The sequence below is a fragment of the Branchiostoma floridae genome, chromosome 13, assembly GCF_000003815.2.
Source record: "Branchiostoma floridae strain S238N-H82 chromosome 13, Bfl_VNyyK, whole genome shotgun sequence".
Lineage (NCBI taxonomy): Eukaryota > Metazoa > Chordata > Leptocardii > Amphioxiformes > Branchiostomatidae > Branchiostoma > Branchiostoma floridae.
Window position 1 is genome coordinate 22,125,408 of NC_049991.1, and position 13,277 is coordinate 22,138,684.

Genomic DNA, 13,277 nt, shown 5'->3' on the forward strand with positions numbered 1-13,277 from the left:
GTGAGGGCGAGCGAGTGAGTGAGTGAGTGTGAGTGAGTGAGTGAGTAAGTGAGTAAGTGAGTAAATGAGTAAGTGTGAGTGAGTGAGTGAGTAAGTGTGAGTGAGTGAGTGAGTGAGTGAGTGAGTGAGTGAGTGAGAGTGAGTGAGTGAGTGAGTGAGTGAGTGAGTAAGTAAGTGTGAGTGAGTGAGTGAGTGAGTGAGTGAGTGAGTGAGTGAGTGAGTGAGAGTGAGTGAGTGAGTGAGTGAGTGAGTGAGTGAGACTTACCTGTGCATCAGTCATCGGCAGACTGCTGTATTTACTGTAGTTCCCGTTGGCTACGTCGGCGGCAATGTCATCTGCGATGCTTTCTATCTCATTGAGAGGAAGGGCGTCGAAGAAGTCAGAGATTTCTCCGTTGTCGAGCTGATCCAAGAGGTTTCCGTTGCGGGCCTGGGGAAGCAAAATAGAAAACCTTACTCTAACTCATTGGTTACTGCGCTGTTTTTAGAGCGCCCAAAAGGTATTGGCCGTGGCTCAACGCTCTGAGTGAGTGAGTGAGTGAGTGAGTGAGTGAGTGAGTGAGTGAGTGAGTGAGTGAGTGAGTGAGTGAGTGAGTGAAGGTCTTCAACCCTGACCAGCAGTAGGAAAGTAGGATTGCATCTCTTCTTGGTCTGGACTTTCAGGTCCACGGAGATCGTACGACCAAGTTGACTACGGAACAGTACATATGTTTGTGAAGAACGTTCATTGGCTATACTGAGCAACAAAGACCATGATCCATTATCATGTTCGAAAGAGCGGAGGACCCTGAGTAACGAAATTGGCAAACGAAATCTTTACTCAGACATTAACACCGGATAAAACACGTACTTCACGCATATACCGAATTCACTTTGCCATGATAACGTAGCTCTTGAGTTACCCATGAGTTACACTGAGTTACACTGAGTTACCCATGGTTTCCGAAAAAAAAAAAGATTCGACAACAAAGTGTGGCCCACCTTCTTGGCAATCTTCTTGGCCTGTGCAGGGCTCATCTCGGCCTTGGCGCTGGCGAAGGTGGAGATGGAGCTCCGGATGTCGGCATCTGACATCTGGTCCAGCTCATCCACGGGCAGGTTGGCGGCAAGTTTCCCCAGGGAGGCCACCTGGTTGGGTTTGTTGGGATATGCGTTAGTCATACATATGCATCACGTCTTGTCATATTTACCAACACGAAAATACACACATGTCAATGCATAATGCGCCAAAAGTTGAGAAAATTTCATATCCTCGACACAAAAATTATAGCCTTTTAAATTCCAATGTCTAATTTGGCTCGAAGCGCATTTCAATAATTAAATGAAGTGTGAGAGACCCTGTGTAAGACCCTGGAATATCACTGGATCCGGAGCACCCGTATCGAACGTTAGCTGAGTTGAATTAAGATTTTGACTTGACTTGACTTGACTACCATAGAACGACTATGTACCTCGAGGTGTTTTGCGCCACGAAAAGAAAAAAACAACCTACCTGGGCTGCAGACAAGGCTCCGGAGACGCTTGCCCCAGACTTATACTTCTCGATCAGAGCCCTCGCCTGAAACAAGAAGAAACTACGTCATCAGTACGTCAACGGGTACGTCACCAGGTACGTCATCAGGTTGAAGGCAGAAGAGTAGATTCAGGCCCTGATGAATTGTTAACGAGGATCAGTCGCAAATTTTCCTTTGGACGGTTTCCGAACATCAGGTCACCAGTACTGGACAGACTCGAGTGAAACCATCATTTGCTTTGCTGTAAAGAAGGTTTGGCGTTTAACCAAAATTGAACTTACTTCAATCACACAGGTTTGGTTCATTGTGGGAATTATTTTCCATATCCAAGACCCTATTGCACAGAACATGTACCTTGAGCAACAGATGAATTGTTGCAAACCGTGTTTAATAAAATGTAGCGGAAAGCCTACCTCCCCAAAAGAGAAGTCTTCATCAGCCAGCGTGCTGATGGCGCCAACCACGGCGGCTGGGTTCAGGTTCTCGATTTCCGACGGCGCCATCTCCGCCAGGGACCCGACCAGACTGTTCAGGGTTTCGGCGGTGACTGCGGCCGGGTCCGACATCTCAGCCTGGAGCAGCGTCCGGTCCAGCTGCGAAGAGAAAAATTGAAAGTGAATCTCACAGCTTCTCAGAAGATGCGTGAAAGCCTCCAGAACGTCCCCTTCTGACAAGGATTGAATTGGCGTCGGTGTCATCAAGGCCACTGATGCCCTCCAACGCATGGTCAACCAAACAGGGTCCTACTCTTACCGATGCGTGTGTTGGGATGTTTATCGTACGGTTTGGAACTTGCTACACCCTCTAGACAGGACATGAATGCCTAGACCTTCCGTCCAAAGAACAGTTTGATTTGAACTGAGCTACAGTCCCTTCAGTAGTGTCAGATATATATGGGTTCGAACCTAAGACCTCTGAGTTCTATCTTGGGACAGATAACCATTCTAAGACGGTAGTTGTTACCTCTTTCTCCTCCTTAGAACGGCCCTTCAAGCTCGCCTCCGTCTCCCCCGCCATACATACGCGGCTGCCGGAGATCGTCTCCTTCATCTTCCGCATGGCGGGCAGCTCCAGCTGGCTCAGGTCGCCGATCATGTCTCCGATGGTCGCGGCTACCGGGCCCAGCCTGTCAATCAACGTCAATCAATGTGGATCATGTACCTGATTGGTCTAAGCTACTGGACCTAACCTCTCAATCAATGTTAATCAATGCTTAACACGTAGCTGATTGGTCTAAGCTACAGAACCCAACCTGTCAATCAATGTTGATCACGTTGCTGATTGGTCTAAAGTACAGGACCCAACCTGTCAATCAATGTTGATCACGTTGCTGATTGGTCTAAAGTACAGGACCCAGCCTGTCAATCAATGTCGATCACGTACCCGATTCCTCTAAACTACAAAACCCAGCCTGTCAGTCAACGTCAAAAAATGGACAGGACAGAATGAATGAATGAATCTCGCAATAACCCCAGACCACTTACTTCTCCACCATGGTGACGTTGTTGAAGAAGGTGATGAGGTCAGCTCCTTTCGGCATCCGGTCGGACGCGTCAAGCTTCCGCCTGATGATGTCACTTCCGCCCTCGGGTAGCGAGTCCACGTTCAGGAAGAATCCGTCATCGTACAGGTCAATCAGCTGGAACAGAAACCTGTTCAGTCAAGTCATCCTTCACACAAACCGGGGGAACTATGGCGGACGGGGGGCGTTATAAACTTCCTGGCACGTTTGACCAATTGCTGACATCACGTATCAATAAGATCACGTGTCTACAGCTTTTGCGTTAGGAAGTGATTGGTCATTATTGATCATGAAGGAGGCGACTGTGGTCGTTAAAGATTTGTCCCTTATACGACTTAGCATTGGAAGAAAGTTTAGCATTGTAATATGATCAGTGCCAATAGTCCTCATCTACGTACTAAGTGGCTGAGTGACCAAGGTAACTGCAAACCCGGACTACCACCTCTTTGCACCACGATCCGGCACTGAGCATATGCTTCTGTACACATACTGAGGCAGTGACTCTTCTTAAGATTAGATCGTCTTAATAGCAGCATCTGAATGTCTCCGACTGATTCTATTGAGCACCCTACAAGGTACAACACGTACCGTGTCGGTGTCCGCGCTCTCCAGATCCTGGGCCGTGAGACAGTCCACGAAGGGCGGGAGCCTGCCCAGGTTCTCCACGGTGCCCCAGTCGTCCCCGGCCGCCGAGCGCGCGAAGTCGCACGCCTCCTCACGGGCGCCGGCGGACATCTTACAGTAGCGGCCGCCCCGCTTGTTGATCGTCAAGCTGCAATTAAACACACAGATGAATGGTGACCCCTGTGTGAGTCTAGCTGTAGGTCCCTGAACAGAGACGGCGGGTGCCATAGACTTATTGTAACTTATGATCCACTGCTCAACGAGTCACATGTCCTATCTGCATAACATGACTTCACAACAGCAGTGGATTGTTCATTTCTTGACAAAGGCTGGAGCTGTTCAGTCGAAATTTTGTGTGTGTTGGAAATTACAGTTCAACTCTTCCAAAATGACTTCTACAAATACAAACAAATAGATATATTTGTTTGTTTGTTTGTTTGAACCTTTATTCATTCATGAAAGCTGAATTCGGCCTGCTGGCCGCTTTTCATTGAGGTCATGAGGGAAGAGGCAAGGGTCAGACAAAGTGTGTAACAGAGATACAGTTACATCGTTTAGAGTCCTTATAAGTCCTATACGTCTATATACACAATTTACATACATACAAAATACATGATAGATATTGCTACATGATTCAAGTCCGTTCATTTGGCCATTACTTTAAGAGTCTCTTGAAGGAAGCCAGATATATCAAATAGATACATAAACACTCACACAGCGTTGGCAACCTGCGGGCAGTTCTGCTGGCTGTTCTCCCGGAGCCTGTCCAGGTTCTCCACAGTCAGGCCCTGCGGCATGAAGGACACGGCCTGCAGCTTTCCCGCCATCTCCGCGCACGTGTCGTTCACGTTCGACTCCACGAACTTCCGCACCAGGAAGTCCTGCACGCCCGCGCTGAGCGGGGTGTTGGGCCGCGCGTCAGCCCCGCCGGCCTGCATAGGGCAGCAAAGGTTTTACTATGTTAAATATTCAATGTGTTGGGCCGCGCGTCCGCTCCGCCGGCCTGCACAGGGCAGCAAAGGTTTTACGGTGTCAATCGGATCAATGTACGAGGGGTGATCAATAAGTCCTCGGCCTCACCAACAAATAACAAGCACAACTCAGATTTTCAGGCGAAACTTCATAGTATGAAGCCTTTTATCAATATCCTCCAAATTTCAAATCATTGGAGTCATTACTTTCCCGGCATTCGTTTTTTCTACATTAGAAGGTAATGTTGTTTGTTTTGTTTATTTACCTCTGCCGCGTTCTTCATCCTGGTCAGCACCTGGCCGAACTTCTCCTCGGACACGCGCGTGGACAGCTGGTCCAGCTGCTGGAAGTCATACCCGTTCTTGGGGTTCCGCAGCCAGGCGTCAATCTGCTCAGCCGTAATCTGTTCAAACTGCTCGTCCTGGAAACAAGAGGAACGGTGAAAGGTAAAGGTACATGCATCTGTTGATAGGATTGTTTGTTTGCTTGTTTATTTGTTTGTTTGGACACTGCAGCCAGACGACGAAGTGCTCAGCCGTGATGTTGTCGAACTGCTCGTCCTGGAAACAGACGAAATGGCTGACAAACTGGTCGACAGTCCCTTGGCTTTAGAAATCATCAATATGAAGACGTTACCCTTTTTTATCCTGTCACGGCACCGGTAAATCTGCTTGGATATTGATTGACCAGTAGCCTCTTTGTTGTTACCCTAGTAGTTTCTTTGAAACGGTTGACACAGAATAACACAACACGATGCTTACCACGAGTTTGGTCAGTAGCACACCGGGCATCTTTGCGAAATCCTGCCCTGTGATCTGGGTTATGTCGATCTCTCCCTTCAGAGCTTGGATAATCGAGGAATCGTTCGGCTGGTTGTTGATGCTGTGGGGAAAGACGAAAACATGAACGCACGTTAGCTTCAGGCTCTGAGGTTTGCAGAACGCACGTTAGCTTCAGGCTCTGAGGTTTGCAGAACGCGCGTTTTCACCTGTTTCCAACGAAAGACCTCCTACGTTAAATCCTGTAGCTTAGATAAAGCAGCTAAGATCTTTGATGTATTGGAAGCATCAAAGACAACCTTAATTTTCTTATCACTTATTTTTTATCATTGTAAAGTCCGTTTCTCACAGATATTGATACTGAATGATTGCAGACAATATGAAAACAACTTTCATTGTGTTGTCATATATATGTCACAGTGAGATCAGTTTGGATCGGAGTTGGCCCTAGTGGAGACCCCGATTGCAATCTGCACTAGTAGAATCGTCGATTCTCCTAGGACCAGCCCTAGGATCAGCTCCTATCGCGATCTCTCCCAGGAGAATCGACGATTCTACTGGATCGTGATCTCTACTGTGACATATATATATATGATCCCTCATGACAAAATTGATGTACTTACAACTTAGCAGCTGAGGAGTGCGTCAAAGCAGAAGCATCTGTGGGAAAATAGCAACATGTCAGATAAATGGTACTTTTTAATCAAGATTTCACCAACGCTCAACTGGAGCACACTTAAAGATAACAACTCGTTTAGCTCAGAAAAGCAGGGCACCCCACCGACATGTCTCTACTGTCACGCAAACGTACAAGCAGACATCTCAAAGTAATAATTGTCTTTTGGTATGCTTTCCGTGGAACGTTCAGTACAAACATGCTGATTTATTTCCGAATAGCTACCGAATGTGGCTTAAGTAATTTTGTGACACTGAACTGAATCAGTTTCCCCGGAATTTTCCCCTACCTCCAAAGGCGTCCGAAATGCCAGTCTTCAGTGAATCGTCGATAGGGGGCGCTGTAGGCCTGGCGGGCGGTGCAGGAACTGCAGATTGTCTCTTCACGCGGGGCACAGCGGCCACAAGACCTGAAAACACATGCACAGACGTTAGTAATTCGTCAGGGGGCGCTGTTGCACATAAATGCACGTGCGGATGTGTGAATAATGATGAAGGGCTTTGACTTTCAATTATCTCTAACATGACCGCATACATGCACAGCATCACACACTAGAGACTCTTCAATAACGGATCTTAAGAAGATGAAGAAAAGGATTTCTGCCTTCACATAACTGGCACAGTTTAACACACACCTAAGGCGTAGCACGCGTTTTGCACAGTACAAGCTGTAAGACCTGTACCTGCTGTATGTGAGGTACGTCAACTCGCCCCTCTTTTTAAATCATTTATTTATTGAGGTTTACCACATTTGATTTTAGTGGAAGGATTGACATAACAGGTGACTATCACATTTTCAACCTGTCGACCCGGAGACCAGATTGTAAGGTTTGATCCGCTCACACACAAGGTCGAATCCTAGTCTTATCAATGTGTGTGGTGGGCTCTTTAACGTGCTCTAGATGTGACTCTCCTTAAGCACGGGACCCTCGGCTTTACGTTCTACACCGAGAGGACGCCCCTGACCGAGAGGTGCAGCTGGGTCAAATGAGGACATTTAAAAAGTGTTAAGTGGCTCTCTGATGGCACACTATCTGACGTAGCTCAGGGCCTATCCTCTGTCCGTTATAGATATTTCCTGGAGATATGAAACCTTTCATCAGATTTTCAGATTTTTTCTGTTGCCTGAATTTGTCTATTTTCAGTGGCTTTCGAGAGCTGCTTTGGCCAGTCGTTAAATGGTTCTATTTCAGGATTCGAACCCGCTTGACACACTGCAAACCTAACATCCACCAAAGCTGTGTTTTACAAAGTCGTCACCATGACCCTATGCAAAATAGGTCGCTTCGTATTCTTTACATCACATGGTACTAATTCGGGATTCAAACCCGTAACCTTCAAACACTTTACCACCCGCTAATCCTAGACTCTACCAGGCTTCGTGGATCGGTGGTTTAATTGTAGAAATTGGACAAATAGAGTCTATAGTACGCTAGGGGAGTTAGCCGGCCAGAAGAGTACGTTTCCTCACCACGTGGTGAGGATAATGTTTCTACCGATCCACGGAGCCTGGTAGAGGCTAGCTAATCCGCCTATTGCTCTGACTGACGGGCGGGTACAACAAAAAAGGTGTGAGCTGTTATTTCAAGGCTTTGTCTGAACGCTGCTATTTATGTTGACCCACTTTAATGTATTTATTTGGTTGTTCCCATGTCACCAAGTAACCGAACCTGCACAAACTGAATAGGTCCGGTCGGTACCAGGTCCCCGCGAGATGTGGAGAAACGTGAGTCGCTTGGCGATAATTAGGGCGTGCTCATGAGAATAGATAGAGGGAAACCATTGCATGAAAGTTATGCTATGCGTCTACCCTATCTCTCTGTTGGTGAATGACAATGTTGATAAAGACTAATCTTTAACAAAACGACACGTATGTCAAATAAAATAGGACATGCGCCAACTTTTCCGATGACGTATATAAAGCAACTGTTCAATTACCAAAGCACGACAATATAGTGATAAACAGTTAAGAAATATCGGAAAAGGAAAGTAGAAAAAGATAGACAGTTAAGAAATATCGGAAAAGGAAAGTGCACCGGCTCGAACCCAAGTCGAAAATCCTAACTGGTGGCGAGAATGATAATAATAAGCTGTGCACAACTTTTTATCATTATCATCTATGTTTCATAAAGTTTCCATCATCATCCAGTAAATCACAAATAAGTGAGATTCCCTTTGGGCTAAAGGTCTCCCAAAAAGGGTAGTTCATCGATACGTAAATTGGAATGAAAATTGATTTACTTCTTTTATTGTCTTTGTTGCTTTAAATTTGAATTTTCCATTGGCGTTGCTAATATGCATAATATCTGTGTCCTGTACTTTTCCTTTTTGTTTTATGAAAAGTCACCCTTATAAAAATGTCCACAATCCTAGGCATGCTGATACGACACGGCGTGGAATCCGGGCCGGACCGTTAGAACCGTGCATGGCACAACCGACGGTAAACAAAGACTCTCCTGTTACCATAGCAACGCTGATGACGTCAGGAAACAAACAGGCTGTCTCCAGGATCACATGTCCTACTTAAGTGGGTCACTTATCTAATTGGATCTGCGCATGCGCCTCAGCGGATGTAGAAGCTATATTTAGTAACATAAGTCCTCTAAAGACAGGTTTGCGTCTGGTTTGCGTCAGGTTTGCGTCAGGTTAGCGATAGGTTTGCGTCAGGTTTGCGGCGGACTAAATCTGCACAGGTTCACACACACTAAACTGGCCGTCTTTTGCGCACACAATTTGGTGCGGAGAAGGCCTCGTTTTTGCTCAATTCGGTAAATCATTCCGTAATCTTGTACGTCCAAAGGAGTCTTTTCGGTAACTGAGGAATAAAGGAGACCGGGGCCCGGCCTTTTGGGTTAAAATACAGGAGCCGCTGCTATCGCACAAGCGGCAAACTTCACTCAGTCATACAGTCTCCACTTCAACCTGTTTTATCTCTTTGGGAATGGATGTAGCTCGGACACGCACGGGCAAGTGCCGATGGTGAGCTCTTTCGAATGGTTAATGCACTATTTGATAGACGAGAAAATGAAAGCGGATAAAATAATTAGGAAAGTCCTATTAAACAGCATAAGCACACAAAGGCATAAACAAGCATCGGCACACAAGTATAAAAGCTGTAAGTACATATAGGTAAAAGACTTTTAACACTATATATATTACAGAGAGAGAGAGAGAGAGAGAGAAGGAGAGAGAGTTGAATCTTCAATAAAGTGGGCTTTTTGAGATTTGTGCTGTTGTGCCTTCCTGGCTCCACACGGAGTTTGTGGAGCATCAGATTCGTAATTTGGCGATGGTTGTTCTTTCCTTGCCTCGTTTGTAATTTCGGGATACTGTACATCTGACTGCTGGAGAGACACCGCAGGAAGTGTGGACAGAGGTCATCAGTTAGGTAAGAGCCGGCGGTCGAACCTTCGTGTGGGATCAGATCTCTTACCAACCAAAGAAAACGGGTAACAGCTAGACAAAAGGCCTGACCGCTACACAAGGGGCTGGACAATGCGGATCATAGCGCGAACAGGATCTCCCGAGTCATGCCGGGCTCCTCTGCATTATTGAAGAAAGTAAAAGCTTTACGTAAGGCCGGGGCTCTGGCGGGATCAGTGTTCATACGGCCCGGACCAACGGGATGGGTGTTCTCAAGACCCGGACCAACGGGTTAGGTGTTCTCAAGACCCGGACCAACGGGTTAGGTGTTCTCAAGACCCGGACCAACGGACAGTACAGGTCCTTTCTCCACTATCACCGGCCATTTGTACAGCAGACTGAGTCATTATGTTAGTGTTCATCTCCAGGCTTTGTTTTCATATTTCCACCGTGTATAGAACTGTATTGTAAAGATCAACGCTATTCAGGGGTCCATGATATTGCGATCAAGAGCATGTATTTTTGCAATGCTGATTTTATTAAAGGAAGAAAGGAGGGCTTCAACTGGATCTGCTAACATGGACCGCTACTGGTTCTGTGTTAATACTGGGGTCAATCCTCCAAAGCTGTGATATGAAATGAACAAAACACTAACAGCGCAAAAAAAACAGCCACTTTGTTTATATATCTCTTGATACACAGTTTTATTTATCGATATCGCAAACAGCCCGGCCGGGCCCCGGTTTGGTAATTTGATCGTGGAGTGGTCCACTGGACGGGGCATCTACATGTGCGTAATGCCGATCTGCTCTCGGATGAGTCAATGGGTTTTTCTGTCCTCCGTACGATTTTGATGTCTTAGGATTTTCTGACAGTTTGCACCAAAACAACAACCGACAAGGGTATAATATAGACATTACGGAAACAAGACATCTATACTCTACGACAATCTAAAGTATGTCCTTACTTTGCGGTCGCACGATGATCGCGCGATGATCGTCCCATGAATGTGGTGCGCTTCAACAGACAGAGCGGATCCTACCGTTTACTCGGGGATAAGCTTAACTCCAGCTTTATACGGCCCCAAACAAAATGACAAGGAATTCCTCTTATAAACATGCAAACAAAGTGTGCCGTCAGCGGGTCGGTGATAACAGAACCGTTCGGATCTTTAAAGATGGAGGAGGTCCTTACATGTTTGCTGACCGAGTTCGTCTCCATCATGAAGAGTTCAGACGAGCCTTCTTGCACCTGACCAGTCGGTACCTGTCTAGTGGTGATGCTCTTTATTTGCATGTTCCTACCCACATATGGGCCGAATACAGTAATTCTACTGTAACCATTTCTCTGAGTCCTCCCAAATGTCACCACAGACAGGTCTGGTTATAGCATCACAGCCTTATTTTATCTCTACAGGTATTACTGTCACCTGTCTTTATCAGTTTAAGATAGAATTGTCTTATCAGTTATAAACTTCAACGGTCTTTTCCTATGAAAATTTTGTTAAATTGATCTACCAACATGATGGAACTATTAACGGGAGTTTTGATCGAACTTTATTTGTACTCATCTCTATGCATAGCAGCTGCTCTGTCTGTAACTGCGAGAGGCAGTTCCACAACTCAGATCAGCGTGGAGGAAGGTTTGTTTGTAAGCGGTTCATGATATTCTAATTTGGTTATTCTCCTGGCCACTAACTCCCAAACAAACCCAACTGAGAACCTGGGAAACACTTGTACACAGAACGTCTCAATCCTGGTGGCAGCCGACAAGCAAAATAGACAATCGAAAGTCTTTTTGACGGTGTCTTGTTCATTCTTTTTTCTAAACTTAAATATCCATGTGCGTAAGAGACATAAAGTTTTGACACTTTGAACTTCAGCTACTGGTGATGAGTCAGAATTATGAGGCATAGTTTTGTTCGGCACTCCTGCGACATCCTGATTTGCCGATTGACAGTTGTCGCGTGGTCCATGTGACATCGACAGGACACATGTAAACTGCAGCAATGCCGTATGTTTTAGAGATGCAGAAAACCCTCACCTGTGGCGATCAGCAGCCCGAACAGCACAGCGGACCTCATCTTCAGATCAGCCTCTGGAGTTTTTTCACGGGTTGGGAAGGAGACGGTAAGGCCAGGTGAGGTGAGATAAGAAGAGGAATTAAAAATCAGCAGCGTTACTCCGACGGGCGTCCGACTCCGAACTGTCTTTGAGGACCGGAAAGATTCCACCTCATTCCATACTTACGTCATGGCATGGTCCACTTTGACATTTTCAGGGGGGGTGAGGAAAATGTCGTTTTCTTAAAACATTATTCGTCAACTTTCCTAAAAAAAGAATTTGATCCTACACGTTTGCCTTTGTCGCAACATTGCCACAGACACAGCGCATATCCTGTAATTTAACTATAGAGTAGTTTTATTCCTTACGTGCAGGATTGGCGCCTCCCCATCTACGCGATGGCACCGTCCGCCAGGTGGCCCCATTGCCGGGTCCTTCAGCTGAAACCTGAGCGGGGTGTCACTGGCCAGGCGTGGGGCGCGGCACCCGCCAACCGTGCCTGTTACCAACACAAACTGCCACAATACTGTCCATATCATATTACCGCCCTGCCCACCGGCACTGTTCAGTAAGACTCGTCATGAGGTCATTGAACGGCAGGATATCTGAAAGGACGTGTAAGGTGCGAATCAGAGTTTTACCTTAATCTTATGGATGACATCCACTGGAGGCCAAAAAACTAATGCAAGAGGGCGAAAGTCTTGAAAAACGGCTTCGGTCGAAAATGTATCAATGTTAATAGATAAAGGCGAAAAAAAATACAGCAAAATTATGCTAAGCCGCAAGACTACAAGGTTAGCATTACGAATTAAATCACATAGCACAAGAAACAACAAGTCTTTATTTGTAGGATGCACATGTAGGTTGTCTTCTTGATGTTAACAGATCAATGTTTGACATATTGACAAGAATGAACAAAGAAGTGCGCTACTAGAAGGTATATTGCTCCAAGGACTGTGGATGGTGTATGGCTTTTATCAGAATACTCATAAGGGCATTTTGGCCCAGGCCTTACAAAATTAGCACGTTTTGCGATCGATAGTATATAATGAGTTTTACAAAAGCTGGCACGTGCTTGACATTTTCGGCAGAGTCGGCAAGTTTCGGACCTGCGCGTTTGTGGCATGCACTTCGAAGGACGTGATTCTTTTGGAGAACAAGCGAAAAGTAATATGCGCGTGGATGTCATAAACATGAACATAAGAAATGGCAATTTTCTGATAGGAGGTCCGTCCTCTGCACATTGTATCCGGTTACTACTGTGCCAAAGGTAACTAGGACATGGCTTTTGTCTTTCTTCGATGGATGACAATGTCGGACCCTATCAGTGTCCACGGACCATGACTCTGTTCAGTGCGCCGTTGGGTCTATGTATAGTACAGTACAGTACAGTTTTTACGCTGAACAATTGCGTTTTTGCATAAGGCTGTCAAAAAACGGTCACTTCGACGGAAGGCACTCGAGAACCAATCAGAATCAAGCAGAAAGACTAGCTGACTGTTAAAATAGATTCTGTGTAAATTGCAAAACGTATGTAGCCTGTTCCTGATGGTAAGATTCCCCTGCCAGATTAATAGTCTTAATAAGCTCGCTTGTCAAGTATTTGTTTCGTGACAGATGTTGAAGCTTACGAACCGCCCGAGAGGTTTGTTGGAAACAGGTCTCCTGTAACAAGGCAAACAAAAGAAACAAACAAGCCAAAAACCTGACAAATCCGGTCTTTTCTGTCATTCGTTTAAAAGGTAAGTCGTGAATAAACAACTAA

The 13,277-nt window shown here is 45.9% G+C and overlaps 1 protein-coding gene across 1 annotated transcript in view; it reads right to left on the minus strand.

The window, feature by feature from the left end:
- LOC118428673 (otoancorin-like) overlaps positions 1–11,674 on the minus strand; it is a 24,696-nt gene extending 13,022 nt beyond the window's left edge. The window contains exons 1-13 of the mRNA XM_035838787.1: positions 11,493–11,674; positions 6,377–6,496; positions 6,035–6,071; positions 5,394–5,514; positions 4,898–5,053; positions 4,375–4,592; positions 3,625–3,808; positions 2,999–3,153; positions 2,478–2,640; positions 1,928–2,107; positions 1,493–1,558; positions 982–1,128; positions 266–430 (exon numbers count right to left, since the gene is read on the minus strand). Of these exons, the coding sequence (XP_035694680.1) occupies positions 266–430; positions 982–1,128; positions 1,493–1,558; positions 1,928–2,107; positions 2,478–2,640; positions 2,999–3,153; positions 3,625–3,808; positions 4,375–4,592; positions 4,898–5,053; positions 5,394–5,514; positions 6,035–6,071; positions 6,377–6,496; positions 11,493–11,532 (1,752 nt within the window). The 5' untranslated portion in view covers positions 11,533–11,674. The remainder of the gene's footprint in view (positions 1–265; positions 431–981; positions 1,129–1,492; positions 1,559–1,927; positions 2,108–2,477; positions 2,641–2,998; positions 3,154–3,624; positions 3,809–4,374; positions 4,593–4,897; positions 5,054–5,393; positions 5,515–6,034; positions 6,072–6,376; positions 6,497–11,492) is intronic.
- Positions 11,675–13,277: the final 1,603 nt, after the last annotated feature.